The 17,772-nt window shown below is 51.9% G+C and overlaps 1 protein-coding gene across 2 annotated transcripts in view; it reads left to right on the forward strand.

Moving 5' to 3' along the window:
* Positions 1–17,772, forward strand: part of EIPR1 (EARP complex and GARP complex interacting protein 1) — a 95,954-nt gene that overhangs the window by 8,087 nt on the left and 70,095 nt on the right. Inside the window, exon 3 of one of the 2 annotated variants that reach the window (XM_019646316.1) lies at positions 11,019–11,151. The exons of the other annotated variant lie outside the window; for it this stretch is intronic. Coding sequence (XP_019501861.1) covers positions 11,019–11,151 — 133 coding nt within the window. The remainder of the gene's footprint in view (positions 1–11,018; positions 11,152–17,772) is intronic. 2 annotated transcript variants of the gene reach the window in all.

A 17,772-nucleotide genomic window follows, 5' to 3' on the forward strand; every position in this document is an offset into this window, starting at 1 on the left:
AGTTCAGTCATGTAACCGTATTCTGTGACACCTTACTGTCGTCGTCTTGTGTCGGTTCTGTGGTCACACAGGAGTCACTGTGTAAGCGATTGAAAGGCCGTGTGGGGTCCATGGTCAGCACCACCCCTTCTGTCCGGGGCAGCAGTGCCCTCTTTCATTGCTCGTAGCACTGTCCCTACCTGAGCCTGGACTAGGCCATGACCCCGTCTCAAAGTGGAGATCCGGGCTGTCACTACCAGCCGGTTTAGGGAGACGTACAGGATGTGACCCATCTGCTGTTCTGGCCACTGTGGAAGGAAGAAATCGGATACTCGTGAGATCAGGGTTTGGGTCACGGCTTCACACTGACCGCGTGACCTTGAGCAAACACGCTGCGCTTGCTGGACTTGGCACCTCACTGCCGAGACAGAGATGAGCTGCGCTCTTTCCTGCCTCAGATGCTGAGGCGTAGAAGACGTGCGCTGTCCCCGGTCCTGGGACAGCGCACAGAGTCCACTCTGCGCAGTGACCATTTGTCACAGAGAAGTGGCACTGAAACAGCTGTCAGAGTGTTCAGCGCTGGGAAGGGAGTGGTGCAACTGCCATGTTGATGAGGGGTTTTGTATTGGCAGAGTCATTTCGGCAACAAATTTGGTGATACATAGCTAGAGCTTTATAAATAAATGTTCATAGCACTTAACCAGGAATTCCTATACCGAAAACATAGAAAATGCTTTGTAATGAAGAATACTATTGTAACGGTACATGTAATTGCAAAGAAATGAGAAACAATCAAAATGGGCACATGTTAGGTTGGATAATACGGAATTGCCGATTATAATGGCTGATTCATAGGATTCAACCTGGGTGAACTTGGTTACTCTCAGAGGGCAGCATTCATTATTTAGGGGTTAGGAACTCCTCACAAGCATCGCAACTTAAGGGTTCTCAGGGGATTCAGGGGAGTGTTAAAATTGCACATGTAATATGATCACTATTGTATAAAACAACTAAAGTACCAGATGAATCTCTACATAGAATAAAAGGGTAGAGGAAATAGGTCAGAATTTGAGCCATTGTTACGCACAGTTACATCGTTACCACAGCAAATGCTTGTGATGAAAATTGTTTTCTTTCTAATTTCCCGTTTTCTGAATGTGTGCGTGTGTTTTTCTTTTCTCCTGAAAGTTAAATGGGGATGATTTATTTATAAAAGCAGTTCCCAGTGGCGGTCTCACAGGGAGAGAGCAGTACCGGTGAGGACACTGCAGTCTGGGGTCCCCCCACCCCCCACCCCCAGCAGACCTGGGCAGGGCTCCAGGGCTCTGACTAGGGCAGGCGCTGGCGGAGCTCGGAGCCCGAGGGAAGTTTGTCCCCAGCCTTCTTAGTGCCCTTTTCTCAACTACTTGCTTTGAATTCTGACCAATTCTGAGGCTGTGCCATTAGCTTTTGGTAGAGCATCAGTTTTTAAACTTTCTGAGAATCAGGAAGACATTAGTTTTACTTTTTTAAAAAAAAATTTTTATTGGGTAACAGTGTGTTTTTTCCAGGACCCATCAGCTCCAAGTCAAGTCGTTGTCCTTCGATCTTAGTTGCCAGGGGCGCACTCACTGGCCCACGTGGGAATCGAACTGGCAATCCTGTTGCTCAGAGCTCGTGCTCTAACCAACTGAGCCACTCGGCCGCCCCATTAGTTTTACCACTTAATGAGAGAGACTTATAAAACTTTTCTTAAAAAAAAATTAAAAGCTAACGGAAACCCGTGAATAAAAACAAAATCAGGCAATGTAAGGCATTAATAAGTTGTGTGAACAAGATACACTGTATCTGGTTTTATCAGCCAGAATTGTATGCCATTTGGTTATAGGAAAGGATCAGTCCCAAACGATATAAAGTGCTTTAATCTGCCTTAAATCCTTTTTGGAGCGAGATAATGTCCAATTAATTATTTTAAAGGGGCTTTTCACTTTTTCTCCCCCTTCCTGTTTCCACAATCCACCTGCAGTGGTCTTTGTATGTGAATTCAAATGAGAGGTGGGTGTTTTTGACGTTGTGTGTGTCCCTTACAGTTTAAGGTGTGTGACTTTGTTGGGACTTCATTCATTCATTGAAGAAATGCTTTGGTATGTTGATAGGGCTCTTTCTTTCTCCCGCCGTGATATGCTGGGTACATATATGCAGAGATGTGTTCATGCTGCAGTTGAGCTTTTGGGGAAGTGGTGAGACGACCCGCAGATCATCGCAGCAGCCTTGTGAGAGGTGTGTGCACAGTGGCAAGTGACCCGGGAGAGCACGCTCGTTTCTATCCATTGGCGTTGGAGCCAGCACCACAGAGAAGGTGGCTTTTTTTCTGCGGCCTTCAGACCCAGGTGGAATGTGTGCCACCTTCGGTGGCCTGTTTTTTCACAGAGCTGTGACTCATTCCTCAGGAGGGAGCCCTGGGCAGGAGGAGGGGGGAGAAGGGAGTGGGAGAGGGAGGAAGGCCAGCCACGCTTGCCCCGTCGTCCCCACGCTTGCCCCGTACCCAGCTCGCCCCGTCCCCAGCTCGCCCCATCCCCACGCTCGCCCCATCCCCAGCTCGCCCTGTGCCCATGCTCACCCTGTCCCCTAGCTTGCCCTATCCCCACGCTCGCCCTGTCCCCTCGCTTGCCCTGTCCCCAGCTCGCCCTGTCCCCAGCTCGCCCCGTCCCCAGCTCGCAGCCGGCCCTCACACTCAACATGCGTGTTCCCTCTCAATGAGGCACCATGTTCCTTTCATACGTGACATGTTCTTCTCAGGTGACACATCCTGCTCACACATGACACAGCACTCCCTCCCACACGTGTGCCACCTCTCAACATGTGACGCGTGTTTCCTCCCCCATGTGACGCGTGTTTCCTCCCCCATGTGATATGTTGGCAGGGGCTCCTGGCAGTGGCCACTGCTGCCCCTGCCCTGTGCTGGGTGGTGGCCACCTGTGAGGTGACCCTTCAGTTAGGGCTGCTCTTTGCGAGACATGAGGTTCTTCCCGTGTTTCCCACGATGTTATTACAGCACGATTTTCAATTGCATTTTAAAATGATGAAAAAGTTGTCACGGAATCTCCTGCCTCCTTTCTCCTCCCCCTGAGTCACTGTCTGTGTGGCTCTCCAGCAGCCGTGTATGGAGACCACACTTGGCAGTGCTCTTGGCGTGGGCACCAGCCAGGTGCTGGTACAGAGGTAAATAAATCGGGGTCCTGGCCCCCCACGAGCCTCCAGGATGGGAAGGTGGGAGCCCTCTGGAGGAGGCCCCTGACCCCAGGGGTGGGGCCAGGTCGGTTCAGCCCCACACCTGCTGCCTCAGTGAGGGACCTGTTTTCAACACTAGGAAGTTGGCTGAAAGCAGTCACGAGGTGTCTCCAAGGTGACCCAGCTGGAATGTGGTAGAATTGGGACTGAAGAGCCTGCCTGCTCCTCTCTCTCTCCCTCCCCTCTCGCTTCAATTTGCATTGTAGCTATAAAGCATGTGCCATGCGAGTGCGTGTCCTGCACATGTCTGTGCAGACTGCCACGCAGACTGGGCGCAGTGCGGCGAGACAGACGTCCCAAGGTCAGGACGGCTCGCCCAGGCCCAGGCTCGGGCCTCTGGCCTGCAGTGAGGTTCAGGCTGGCGGCGCTGCTGCAGCTGCGGGAGCTGTGACAGTGCAGTCGCTTCTCTGGCTCGGCCCCGCCCGCCTCCTGTCCTTCCTCGGGAGTGCTGGCTGCTGCTTGGGGTTAATGGCCCCTGGCTTGCCGCAGGCCGTCAACTCCTCCCCAGCAGTCATTAATCCCCCAGGAAGTGCCCACCACCTGAATCCTTCCTACTTAATTCAGCTGTGCTGTCTGAAAATTTTTGGAGCTGTCACAGTTGCTGGCCTTTCTTTGTGGAAGGAAGTGCTTTGTTTTCTGTGCCCTTAATTTTGCTCAGGACTCCGTGTCAGGGGCAGGACTCCTTTCTGGAGCCTGTCCCCTCTCTGGGTCCCCTTGGTGAGGAGGGTGGATGTTTTTCTTGCGTGGCAGAGACTAGGGACCAGGGGGTTCAGATTGGAGGGGCTTGTTGACTTGTGCTTTTCCCACGCATTTTCTTTGCAGGTTGCCAACCCCCATTTCTTAACGTGGGGAGGGGATGGGTGCCAGGCTGGCAGAGAGGTGGACAGGCTGACGTCCCTCAAGGAAGTGACAGCGCAGCTGGCTGCTTTGAGCTCTTCCCTTTACATGTTTTTTGAATTTGTAAGCTCTGTTGTTCTATATTTGTATTTTGATTAAAGGTCGCTTTGTCACGCCTCCTCTGCATGCAAGTCCCCTCCTTGGCCTCCTTTGTTAGAGATTCAGATGCCTGGCCCCACTGCAGACTAAGGGAACCTCCATTTTCCCTCCTCCCGCACCTCCACCACTCCCTCCCCACTCGCCCTCCCCCTCTTCTCCCCCCCCTTCCTCTAACGAGACAGGAATTTATTGCCCTGGGTTATGGAAGCTTCAGGAAGAGGAGCCTGGCCACTCGGGGAGAACCCCATCACCCTGATTGCTGCATTTACTCGATGGCCTGCTGAGTTTAGGGACTCTAATGTGTGCTCTCCAGCCCTTAGAGATGCTCTCTGGGGTCTGCCTGAGTGGACGAAGCGGCTGCTGTTCCAGGAAACGCCGGGCTGGGCGCAAGGCAGTGGGAGGTGGGCCCTCTTTTTCTGGGCTGTGGGCACAATTCGGGTGTCACGGACGGGGTGTGAATATACTGGGGCTTTTTTGCTGAAGTAAAGAGTATTCATACGGGTACGGAAATGGTGGCCCTACTATGGGCAGGATGAGCACTGGGCAATGTGTAGCATGTTTGATAGTAACTCTGTTACTTGTCACTGAAAGTCCCCTGAAGGACCCAGTTTATGTTTCAGTTAGAACAAAGAGATCTTAGAAATCCAGTTCCCTAAGTTTACTAATGTTGAAGAGCCCAGAGTTAGTGACAAACCCAGGGTCACACAGCCAGGAAATAGCAGAATCAAGCTGGAAACCAGGTCTCCTGACCCCAGGTCACTTTTCATGCAGCATGTCATAAAGCAGACGGCACTGCCACGGAAAGGAGCTTTTGAGGGTGCCAACGTGAACTAGGAGTGAGAGAGCTGGTGATGGGGGACTTGAAGAGTGGCTTCTGTACCCAGGGCCTAGCTATCTGCAGTATTATGTCTTTCCTTAAGGACTGGCCAGCCCAGAGGGCACTTTGTCCTGGTGATAGGCAGGGACTCATTGATGGAGCCCCTGGCATGGGGTTGGCTGTGGGCGTGCCAGCTGATGCTTCCAGCCGAGGGAGGCCAGCTTGCCCCTGGTGAAGGCGGGCTGGGGCTGCTGTTTTCCGGGGCAGGAAGAATCTTGCCCGGGGCTGGACCCTTCACTTTCCCTAAGAGGGAAACTTTGATTTCTCATTTCCAATGTCATCTGCATCTTTTTTTCTTTAAATTTTCAAGAGTTTATTTACCTTCAGTTCAATAAGAGAGATGAAATGGAAACCCAGGGCAGAGGCGGGACTCACCCGCTCAACTCTGGTCCTGGGCCCTGAGGCTGGGGGACCCCTCTCTCAGCCCCGATGCCCCAGGAAGTGAGGGAGAGTTGATTAGGATCATCTTTATAGGCTTTCTGATAAATTTTATAACTCTTACTCCTAAATTTTTATCGCCCAACACTGGTTAATCCAATTAAAAATTTTTAATAATCGTAATTCAAAATCTAGTATGAGTTTGATCTTCATTGTAAGCTGCCGAAAGCATTTTAAGAACGCAGACATGACATGAAGACTTGAAAGCGATGTTGAAGTGCTTCCCAGATGACCACACGCCTTCCCCGCCTCTGAGCCAATAGCGAGTGGTGTTCCTTTGGGCCCCGAGATCTTTTGCACTCACCTCAACTAAAGTGCTTTCTCTGCATTACTTGTTTTTTTTTTTTAAAGATTTTTTTTGGGGAATTGGGGGGATGGGAACAGTGCTGGGGAATTGGGGGAAGGGGAACAGACAAGTTGCTGTCGTTTTGCTCTTCAGTCTAGTTGTGGAGGACGTTGCTTCACTGGCCCAAGCTGGCACCATCATTGCGCTCCTCCCTGGCGAGGCAGACCAGTCGCCGGCTTCTGGACGGCCGCTCACTGCGGCTGCTGGCCGCTCACGCTGGCTGCTGGCTACACACGGTAGCCCATGGCAACCCACTGCCACAGGGGCTGCAGCCTACGCCGTCGCCATCGCCGGCGACTCACGGCAGCCCAGCTCCAGGTTGAGCTGTTGTTCAGCATCTTAGCTGTAGAGGGCAGTGTCACTGGCCCTCATATGTGGGATCCGAACCGGGGCCCTCTGGCATCCCAAGCCAGTTCTTAACCATCACGCCACTCGGCCGGCCCCTGCATTACTTGTTTTTGTAACCGGCCTGTAACTGTATGTTTTTATCAACAGAACATTTCCCTGCAGCTCCATGTGGGCTGGGTGGGGGTGGTGTGCTGAGAATAGATGCCTAAGGCACAGTCTCTCCTGAGTCAGGAACTGCCTCTATTTACCGTTTTTTTTTTGTTTTTTTTTGCCTCCCTGCTGCAGTGCAGAGCCCCCTGTTGTGGAGGGTGTGGCATCTCCATGCGCTCTGATGGCTTTGTGGGGGGCATCCCCTTATATCCTGATGGCTTTGTGGGGGCATCACCATACATCCTGATGGTTTTGTGAGGGGCATCTCCATGCACCCCAGTGGTTTTTGGGGGGGAATCGCCATGTGCCCCAGTGATGGGGTTCGGAGCACATGCTCTGGAGCCAGCCCTCTAGCTAACGGAGCCGTGTTACTTGAGCTCTTTGTTCACCTGCAGCTTGTGGCTGTAATGGTTCCTGTAGGCCCCTGTAGGGTTAGAGGAGCTGGTGAGTGCAGACTGGCACTGTGCCTGGCACGTGTTCCATATTGCTGTGGTGACTTTGACTTGTGTGTTTATGGAGGTGCTGTCTTATCATTCTTTCTGACCGTGCCCAGATTGAAACATTTCACGAGGAGGTATCCTTTGCACCTGTCCATGAGGATGGACTCGTCAAGCTAAGGACGAAGGCCAGGGCCATGTCACCAGAGTGTCAGGTCAGGAGTTCTGGGTCTCCGGCTCCTCCCTGCTCCACAGGCACAGGTGGACTTCCTCGGGCCTGAGTGTGTGAGAAACAGACCTGGAGGAAGACCTGCTCGGACAGCGTGTGCTCCGCGTCTTCACAAGAAAGAAAAGAGCTTTCTGGCGAGGTGCTGAGAAGAAAGACCCTTCCCCGGACAAGTGCAGGGGCTCTGGACCAGCAGGCGATGTGGCCCCGGCAGGAGCGCAGGCAGCTGCCGCGCTGGGAGACTTGCAGGGCGCTGGGGGTGGTAGTTTTATAATTTAAGATATACGAGATAGGACAAACTCACGAACTCATGGTAGAAAAAGGGCTACCTACCTCCTTGCTGAATATCACCATGGTCACCTCCCAAGCACTCTCCTTGGGAAGCTATGCACCGATGCGAGTGCCGAGTCCACCCTTCAAAGCCATTTTGGAACTCTTTTTCTGGAATGGCCATCGGAGCTGTTGTCATGTTACTCTTGATGTCCTGAGTGTCATCAAAATGTCTTCCTTTCAATATTTTCTTTATCTTCAGGTAAAGAAAGAAGTCCTTGGGGGCCAGATCAGGTGAGTAGGGAGGGCGTTCCAATATAGTTGTTTACTGGTAAAAACTCCCTCACAGACAGTGCCGTGTGAGCTGGTGCATTGTCGTGATGCAAGAGTCATGAATTGATGGTGAAAAGCTCAGGTCGTCTAACTTTTTCACGCAGCCTTTTCAGCACTTCCAAATAGTAAACTTGGTTCACTGTTTGTCCAGTTGGTACACATTCATAATGAATAATCCCTCTGATATCAAAAAAGGTTAACAACACGGTTGCAACAAGTTCATGAATTTAATTGTCAGACCTCGTGTGTGTGTGTGTGTGTGTGTGTGTGTGTGTGTGTGTGTACATACATATATAGGGTGCCAAGAAAATGTATACACATTTTAAAAAAGGAAAAAACTGTATTAAAATTGTAATACTCAATATATATTGATAACAAAAATACAAGTCATGTGTATACATTTTTTTGGCACCCCTGTATATACATATACATATATATATATATATATGTATACATATATTTAACTTTAGTAAATACTGCTGAATAGTCTTCTCAATAATCATTTAATAATCATTTAGTAATTAATTGTCAATAGGCCTTTTAGTGGGTAACTTGTCCATGGAGGGAAAAAGCATATACAGGTATAGTTCCCTTGGATGTAGAAAAGAGAAAGTGTACGGTAAACCTTAACTTCTTAGAAAAGTGCTGCGTTACAGCTTAAGAAGCTGTCCATAGCAACATTTCCGAACCCCTGGGAAAACTGCACTGGGTTCTGAGTGCCGGTAGACGCGTACTGAACATAGTTGAAAGATAAAGTAACACTCACGGTTTTTCACCTGGCCCCGGAAGCGGGGATGGCACTCGTGTGTACGGCCCCGCTCCCCGTAAGCCGTGCATGGCTGCATTTGATGTCTGGTCACCCTGGTGTCTTGTTCCTTTACCCTCAGTGTACACGTGAGGAAATTGAGAGGTTCAGGGTCCCACCTCCTTGAGTGGCAGAGGCGGGATTTGCATTCTACTCGACTGAGGCCACCGCGACCCCATGAGGGACTGGAGGTTGTTACCATGTCGGACACTGAGGGAAGCCGTGGGGATAATGCGGGGCCCCTGAAGCAGATCAGAGTGCAGAGGCTTTGGGTGTCATGGGAACGTTTAAAATAGCTTCTAATGCTTGTTCTGATTGCAAAGTCATGCATATTAATCATGAAAGGATGATAAAAATACAAGCCAACCACAAAGGAGGGAAGGAGAAACCGCTCTCTCTGTTCCCACCATCCAGAGACACCCAGTCACCTTCCAGCTTGTCTGTCCTTTGGATGTGCGTGCTTGTTTAAACAGAAAACGGGTGTAGTGTTTGTACAGTGCTGCATTCGCTGTTTCTCCTGAAGTGTAGATTATGGGTCCTTTCACTGGCACTAAACAGCCTTTTTACCCTGAATGGCTTGGCTTCACGGTGGTACAGAACAGCCAAACACTACCATTTCTTTGAACAGTTCCCTATTGCCAGACATTGAAGTGACTTCTAATTTTTCATGATGATATCGAATCAACAACACAGTGAACTTTCTTGGATATAAATCTTTGTGCAGATCCATGACTATTTTCTTGTATAAACTTATTTTCATTATTTTTTATTTTATTTTTTTAAAAGATCTTATTGGGGAATTGGGGGAGGGAATAGTGTTGGGGAATTGGGGAAGGGGACCAGACAAGTTGCTGCCCTTTTGTTCTTCAGTCTAGTTGGGGAGGACGTCGCTTCACTGGCCCATGTTGATATTGTGATCATTGCGCTCTTCCCGGCTGAGGCATATCGGTCGCCGGCCATTGGACAGCCACTCACGGCAGCTCACGCTGGCTGCCGGCCACTCACGGTGGCTCACGGCAGCCCTCTGCAGCCCCACTGCAGCTTACAACGTTGCCGGTGACTCACTGCAGCCCAGCTCCAAGTCGAGCTATTGTTCAGCATCTTAGCTGTAGAGGGCGCAGTGTCACTGGCCCTCATGTGGGATCCAAACCAGGGACCTGCTGTTCAGAGCTTGCATCCTAAGACAGCTCTTAACCGATGATCCACTCGGCCGGCCTTAAATTTATTTTTATGATTTTTATTGGGGTATTGGGGGAGGGGAACAGTTGGGGAATTGGGGAAGGGGAACAGACAAGTTGCTGTCCTTTGGTTCTTCAGTCTAGTTGTGGAGGACGTCGCTTCACTGGTCCATGTTGGTGTTATCATTGCGCTCTTCCCGAGTGAGGCAGTCTTTCGCTGGCCGCTGGCCATTGGACAGCCGCTCATGGCGACAGCACACGGCAGCTCATGAAAGTTCATGAAAACTCACGCCTGCTGCTGGCCAGCCCCACTGCAGCAGGGGCTGCAGCCTACGCCGTTGCTGGCGACTCCCAGCAGCCCAGCTCCAGGTCGAGCTGTTGTTCACCATCTTAGCTGTAGAGGGCGCAGCATCACTGACCTTCATGTGGGATCCGAACCGGGGTCCTGCTGCTCAGAGCTGGCGTCCCAAGCTAACTCCTAACCAACACGCCACTCGGCCAGCCCCCTAAATGTATTTATTTATTTATTTATTTATTTATTTATTTATTTTTAAACTGAGCCATCCTGCCACCTGTTGGCAGCTCAGCAGCTGCTCAGCTCAGGCCAGGCATCGAACCGCTGTTGCTCAGAGCTCAAACTCTTGAGCGAGCTCTTAACCAGCTGAGCCACACGCCGGCCCTCTAAATTTATTTTTTAAAAAAAGATTCTATTTCATTTTTCTCATTGTGTATTGGTAAGCGAGTGAATGTGAAAATCATTTTAGTTCCTCCAAAGTTATCCAGAAAAGCATGGTGATAGCATGTGTAACTTTTCATTTAGTGGCTAAGCGTAATACTATTATAATTAATGTTATAGGATGATAGTGTTGGCAGCTGCTGCTGGATCATTTTTAAAAAGAATTTTAAGGTGTGTGACGTACAGTGCTTTCTCACTGTTTCCAGCTGCCACCACTTGACATATGTCACGGCCAGCACAGTGGGTAGAGCTGGGCAATCCCAGGCCTGAGGACGCAGCAGTGCCTGGCCCTGCCCCACCCTCACAGCCACTCAGCACGTCCCAGAGGCTTGTGGCTGACCGCACAACACTGTAGGACTGGCCCTGACACCAGCCGTGGCCTGACCCAGCTCTGGTGTCGTCTTTCCTTGGGACTGGATACGCCAGGGCCATGTTATGTGGCTGCAGCCTTGACAGCAGTCTCCAGGGAATTCCTGCTTCTCTTTTGAGAGGAATTCAGAATCCACGGAGGTGGATACTGTTAGTATGATAAGAATGACCACTAGTTAAAGATGCTAAAGGTGCATGTGATTATTTGTGTCAAGGTTTCATGAAGTGAGGTCCTGATGCGCTCTCTGTTGTATTTGTAGATCCACATCATCGATTTTGACGACGAAAATAACATTATAAATAAAAATGTCCTTCTCCATCAAGTGGGTGAAATCTGGCACATTAGCGCCAGTCCTGCAGACAAAGGTGTGCTGGCCACCTGCTACAATAAAAGTAAGTACTCTCAGCTGTTCCTGTGCGCCCGTTAGGGGTTAGTGTGAGTACTCTCAGCTGTTCGTGTGCGCCCGTTAGGGGTTAGTGTGAGTGCTCTCAGCCGTTCGTGTGTGCCTGTTTGGGGGTTATCGTGAGGGTGCTCTTGTATTGCTAATGGATTGGCGCAAGAGTTATAGGATCTGGACTGGTGATGGAGCTGCGTTTCCAGAGCAGCTGTGCTGTGGGGGTCGACGTGTGCAGCGTTGCTGTGATCCCAAATCTAAGGCCTGAGGCAGGAGTCATCTCTGTTCCAGGAACTCTATGACGCCTGGCGGAAGGAGAGCAATATGCTGGAGGTTTGAATAATGGACGTGGGTGTCCTCCCACGTCAGGCAGCTCCAGCACTCGGGAGGGTGGCCGGGTTAGCCTCTTTTTTGTTGCTTGCATGTGTGTGTGGTGGACATTACGAGGTAAGGAGCGTTCATGATTGCGCGGTGCTCTGGTGTCTCCATGCACACGTGCTTGTTCTGCGTTCCTGCTCCTTAGTAAGCCCTCCCAGCCTACTGCCTGGCTCGCCAGCCTCTGGGACACTTTACGTTTGTGTCAATCTAAACGTCTGTGACACTGAACTGGCTACACATCCTACTTAATTCTCCTTTCTCTGTCATTGTCAATTAATAGTGTCCAGATTTTGCTCTGGGGAAAAAAACCTCCCCTTCTATCTTCTTCTGTTATGTAAGCCAGAACGAAGCCTTGTGGGCTTTTTTTTTTTTTTCTTCTGGATAGTTTTTAAAATATTTCCTTCATTTGTCCAGTGCATCAAAATACTTTTTAGCGTTCTGCACTCTATTAGACCTTGTAACACATTCTATTTCATCGTTCCTTTCACCTCCTTGCTTCACAGTGTTATTATACAGGCATTGTCTTCCTTCCGTTGTCTGTGGTTATCAGAATGCTCCATTTCTAGAATGCTATGATGGGACTGTCTGCTTTCATAGAATTCTGCGTGTGTTTCTTTCTACTTGATCTTCACATCTACCTTTTTTTTAAAATACTTTTTTAGGGCAAAGAAATTTTTTTGAAAGGTCTTTCCACCCTGTATTCTTTCTCACTCTTAGCTTTTCCTTGCTTTATTCCTTGATTGGGGGCAGCCTCCCAGTGAACCCTTTCTTTTCTGCCTCCTGTCATCAGGGTTAGGGGAGAGCCACCTGCCAAGAGGCTGTTTCTGTCTGCGTTGTCACCTTATCTCTGACGAAAGGCCGTTACCATCCAGTGGGCTGTGATGGCTGGTGGCTCCACCCTAAAGCTTCCCCTAGCATATTTAGATGGTAACATACTTTTATACTTTTGTATAAATAGCTTTTTGGTTCCAGAACTAAGAAGCATTCACCGGTGTCTATGGTCTTCAGCATTTGTCCCCTGCTGGTCCTTCTGCCTCTACTTGCCTTTAGCCAGAGAGCACCCTTCTCCCTTGTTAAGGGAGGGAGTCTGGAGATGACCGGAAGTTTCTACAAATGAAAGGAGAGGTGGTCTCCTTCCAGAAAAGTGACTTGCAAACTTTTTGACCAGTCGTCCTTTTGATTAACTCAAGGTCAGCTGACCTTATTTTCACCTGAAATGCGTTCACCTTTGCCATATAACACAGCAGCCACAGAGCGATGTCCCATCACCTGTACCGTATTCTGTAGGTTAGACGCTGGTCGGTGGTCCTGCCCACACTCGTGGGGAAGGGCCCGCAGAAAGGCGTGACCACCGGGGACTGCCGTCTTGGCCCTGGCGTGCGTCTGAGCAGTGCCTGCCGCCTCCGTCAGCCGTGACCCTCACATATGCGTCACACAGTTGTGTCCTCGAGAGTCTGGGCCCGTGACAACACTGGCTCAGAGGTGCGTTCAGCTCCAGGTGCGCGACCACTTCCGGAGTAGTCTGCACAGTTCACCTGCTGCCCTGTGAGGCTGTGATGTCATCTACCCCCAGTGCCCCCCTCGCAGTGGTGGGGCAGGCCTGGGGGAGCATTCCATCCCAAAAGGGGAGAATGGGACGTCTGAGGAGCCACTGCCCCCGGTCTGCCCCGATCTGTCTCTGCCCTGTGGGCTCCTGGCTCCGAGCTCCATGTCATTGTCCCTTTTTCTCAGAGCGGCGGGCACAGCTGAGGACAGCTGCCAACCCACCCCTGCCAGGGCAAGTGTGGGCCAACGGTGTGCCTGCATTTATTTGGTCCTTCCTCCAGTTTCCAGAACATTCTTCACCGTCTCTGAGCCTTTGCTGGCAGAGTCCTCTGTGTGCCTGTTCCTTCAGCTGTCCGTTGGAGGCAGTCTAGGCCTTTTGATCACGCTCCACAAGGTTCTTGCAGCCCCCCCTCACTGCAGGGTTCCAGAGCCTCTCCCACATGTTAGGGGTTTCTTACAGCCACACCCCACTTCTAGGTACTGAATTTTGCATTCACTTTATCTGCTGCATAGGAAAGTCCCATGAACATAGCGGCTCAAATGCTTCACCCGTGGTCACAGGTCAGCTCAGCCTGGCGGGATCCTCTGTCGGGTCCCTGGGCTGCCCCCGGTGTCACCCATGCTGTGCTCATAGGATTTGGGTCCTCTCGCAGTCTCACTGGTTGGTGGCAGAGCCCTGTCTGGGCTGTAGGCACCTGCATGCTTGCTGGCTGGCAGCGGGGCGCTGCTCTTGGCCCCTGGGGGCTGTGAGCGGGTGTGGGTGCGAGTTACCCCACTCGGGAGTTCCTTCGGTTGTCCCCAGGCTCAACAACAGCACATCCGTCCCGGCACCCTGTGTCTTGATGTGCATTCAGGGCTCCCAGATGCGCACTGGGCCGCACAGCCTTCTGTGAGCCTTTTCCTCGCCCGCCTACCTCTCTAGGGAGAAAGACACGATGGGTCCCCGCATTTGTGGCGAAGCACTGGGATGCTCCCTGCAGGCAGCTCTGAAAGGCTTCAGTGCTGCGCCAAAGGCTGGTTTCCGGCGGGAGCTGCCACGCGTCCCGACTTCCCTAACCGGCAGGGAGCGACCCAGTGCTTTGTTCCCGAAGCTCTTCAGGGCTCAGACCTGGTCAGCGTCAGCCGCTCTGTGCAGGTTGCACTCGGGACGAGGCTCCAGACTGTAGTTCAGACGCCTCTAGAAGAGCTTGGAGTCACCTGACTTCATACAGAAAGAGCGGTTTAGAGAGACTAACACGCTTTGCAGACAGACACTTGTGGCCTGTTTCCTGCACCGAGCCCTCCTGCCAATCGCAAGGCTCCGTGCTGCGACAAGCTGAGCGTGAATGAAAGCCCAGGCAGGCATCACAAGCTTGGGTTAAAATGGGTGGCTTGTCGCCCGGCGTGTCAGGCCTCTCGTTAGGCGCCCCCTTCCTGGGGTGTGTTCCTTGTCGCGTGCTTCCCGTGCGGGCTGGTTGAAGGCAGCGGGCAGGTGTCATCACAGATCGCCATGCTCATTTACCGCTGGGAGCTCGGACGCGCCACACATGCCGTGGGTGTTTCCTGACGCCTCTCACACGCGTTTCCCTCCTGTTTTGCCATGGCCCTCACTTCTTTTTGTTGCCATTGCTTTGCACGATGTTTGGATAGCGGTAGCACCTTTTAACCGAGAGACCGAAGGCCTCTGAGCCGTGCGTCTCACGCCCTGTGTGGTGCCCGGTGGAGGGCTGCCGAGGGCAACAGTGGAAGGACGTCCCGGGGCCGGGCTGCCCGCGGAGGCCTGCCCTCCTCCACAGCCGTCTGCCACCTGTCCCCGTCACAGGGCCTGATGTCCCTTGTGGAGCCTGCTGGGAGGAAAGGGTCCATAGAAAAGTGCCCCTCTCCACAGAACCTAGAAACCAAACCCATGGCGGTGCCCTACTCCTGAGAAATTTTGGAATTATTTGTTATAACATGCAAAAATCCCTACAAATCAGTGGAAGTCTGTACTATGCTAGAAGTCTGATGCATGTGCACACCCATCACTCACACACACTGGACTATCACAGTGGCCTTGTGCATAATATGGAAAATTAGATTAGCTCTCAACTTGTTCTTAAAAGTGCTTGCACTGTCCTACTTGGGGGGGGCCGGTGACTGAGGCAGCGTCACCCCTTGCACACCCAGGCAGTTATAATAACTCCTTGCGCTTATATTGTCTTCAACATTGTTTACAAAGTGATAGCAACCCTGCCGTAGGTTAGAGTACCCTAATATTCAAACTCCCTGTCCACTCAAACCTGCACCCATCTGTCCTAGCGTCTGTCTGTCTTGCGGGGAGCAAGTTGTCATAGGTTATTGATAGGGACCTGTGACTGCCATCCGTCTGATTTTAGCCATCACCGTGAGGACTGTGCAAAACACGTTCTCTGAGACAGGGTGGCGGGGAGTTGTATGCACAGTAAACTCTTGGAACTTTTCCTACTAGGATGAAGGTTTTGAGAACCTCTAGCTTTCTTTCTGATAATTTTCGAGAAAAATGCACCCTTGTGGAAGCAGAGTGAGGGCACGTGGGGGTGAGGCTATCCCCACAGACCTCTGAATCCTGAAGCAGCCGGGAGTCTGCACAGAAACTGAGCAAACAGCTGGTCCCATGTGGAACTGGGGCAGTGACAGGGGATGGATGGACCCCTTGGGACATGGCCGAGGACACTGCACACAGAAGTGAACCCTCAGTCCTTGCCCGACACTCATCCTGAAGGGACCGGCTCTGCAGCCCGGAAGTGTCCTGGCCACTCAGGGAACTGGCACAGTGCTGTGTGGTTCACAGCAATTTCTGCCTCTGCAGCTGTGTCCGCACGTGGTCCCACTGCAAACCACGCTCCCGTCAGGCCTCACGCTGGCGTGTGCATCCTGGTTCCCACGCGCGATTCCTTTTCTCATTTGTTAGCTGAAGGTTTTGAGGAAAAGCATATGTTTCACATAAACTTTAATAGACTTTTAAAAAATTTTGACTTTACTGCTTAATTTCCTTTTCTCCTAAATCAGTGTGTCTGTTTTTCTGTCTGCTCACACCACTGTGTGTGTCTGTTGTGTGTGTTGTGTGCCTGTTGTGTATGTGCATCTGTTGTCGTGTCATGTATGTATCTGTCATGTGTGAGCATCTTGTATGTTTTTTTTTTGTGTGTGTGTGTCTTGTCCATATGTTGTGTGTGTGCCTGTCATGTCTGTTGTGTGTGTCTGATGTGTGTGTACGTGTTGTGCTTGTCGCGTATGACTGTCTCGTGTGTGCGTGCTCGTGTGGTGGCTGGCTGCACCCCTGGGCCCTCTCCTGGGCAGCAGGGGGCGCCAGCGTCCTCTCAGTGCCTGGTCTTCCCTGCTGCCCTCCCCCCTTGGTCCCTGTTGGCCGTGCCCTTAGCCCGACGCGGTTTTAAAGCTTTCTTGTGCTTCTCGGGCGTTTCTCTAGCTATTGTCACAGATGCAAAGACCTTGCTTGAAAAGCACGTTGCACAGTGGGGCTCACTGCTGGCCGCTTGGCTGAGGTGACCCAGGAGGACCAGCGTTCCCACCTCAGTGGTCTGGGTGTCTGTGGGGGAGCAAGTATTGGCTCAGTGCCCTGACCTGCACCCCAGCCTCCCGGGGTCCCTCTCAGCCCCCAGGCCCCTCGGTGTGGTGGGAGCAGGCTGGGTCCCCAGACGATGGGAGAGCCGTGGCGGCCTGGCCCGGGGTGTGGGTTGGTCGATAATTGCCTGTGAGAACACTCAGCTCGCAGGAGGAGCCAGTATCGTGCGGCTTGTGTGACGACTGGAAAGGTGGCCTGGGATGGCGGGGCGGGGCCTTGTTACACTGGCGAGAAGTCAGTGATGGAGCGTGGCTTGTGTTTACTCGGCTCCTCAGGGCCCCCCAGCATCCCGGATGCGCTGATCCCTCCTGGCTGAAGGTGTAGGCTCTCCTAGGACTTCATGTGTCACCTGTGGGGTGAGGTGCTGAGCCAGCCACGCCTCGGCTGCCCTGTGGCTTCCAGTCTGGGTGCCCTGGTAGCAGGGGTCGGAGTACAGCTGTTCATTCAAAGCGGCAGTTTCCCGTTATCTCTGCACCAAATTAGGGGGAAATTGCAGCTTTAGTTTCAACCATTCCTTTTGGAAATAAGCAAAGGGGAGAAGTGGGTTTCCCTGGAAGAGAATTATTTTAAGGCCCCTCTTCGTGAAACCACAACACTGAGATAAAAAGGGTTGCGATTCCTTTGATGAAGGGCATGCTTGAGAGGCAGGGAGGAAAACTGGGATCCACGGGAACCGGTCAAGCGTCTGCTGATTAAAGGGGGCAGGGCCGCGCTGGGCGCCACACAGTGCAGGTGCTCCTGAAGCCCGAGTGTCTCTGGTTGACCTTACTCGGCATGTCCGTGCAGCTCTGGGAAGGTGGAGCACTGCCTGTCTTCAGGGTATAGGTGCAAAAGCTAGAAAGGAGAGAGCTAATTTTTCTCACGATCCAGGGGCCAAGAAATAGCACCTTGAAAAGAAAGGGGCTGGGGAATGGTGGCAAGAGAGCTGTCGCTTTGGAGAGCCCCAGCTGTTGGGGAGCTGGGAGGGGCGGGGCTTGGCCTGGCAGCGACAGCCGGCTGGACCCAGACCCTCCTCCCCAGACAGCTGACCTGAGAGCATCCCGACCGGGCCCACACGAAGCAAAACACCTTTGAAACGAAAACGTTTTGTATTCTATTTTACACTTAAGTATTGGG

The sequence above is a fragment of the Hipposideros armiger genome, unplaced genomic scaffold, assembly GCF_001890085.2.
Source record: "Hipposideros armiger isolate ML-2016 unplaced genomic scaffold, ASM189008v1 scaffold_100, whole genome shotgun sequence".
NCBI lineage: Eukaryota > Metazoa > Chordata > Mammalia > Chiroptera > Hipposideridae > Hipposideros > Hipposideros armiger.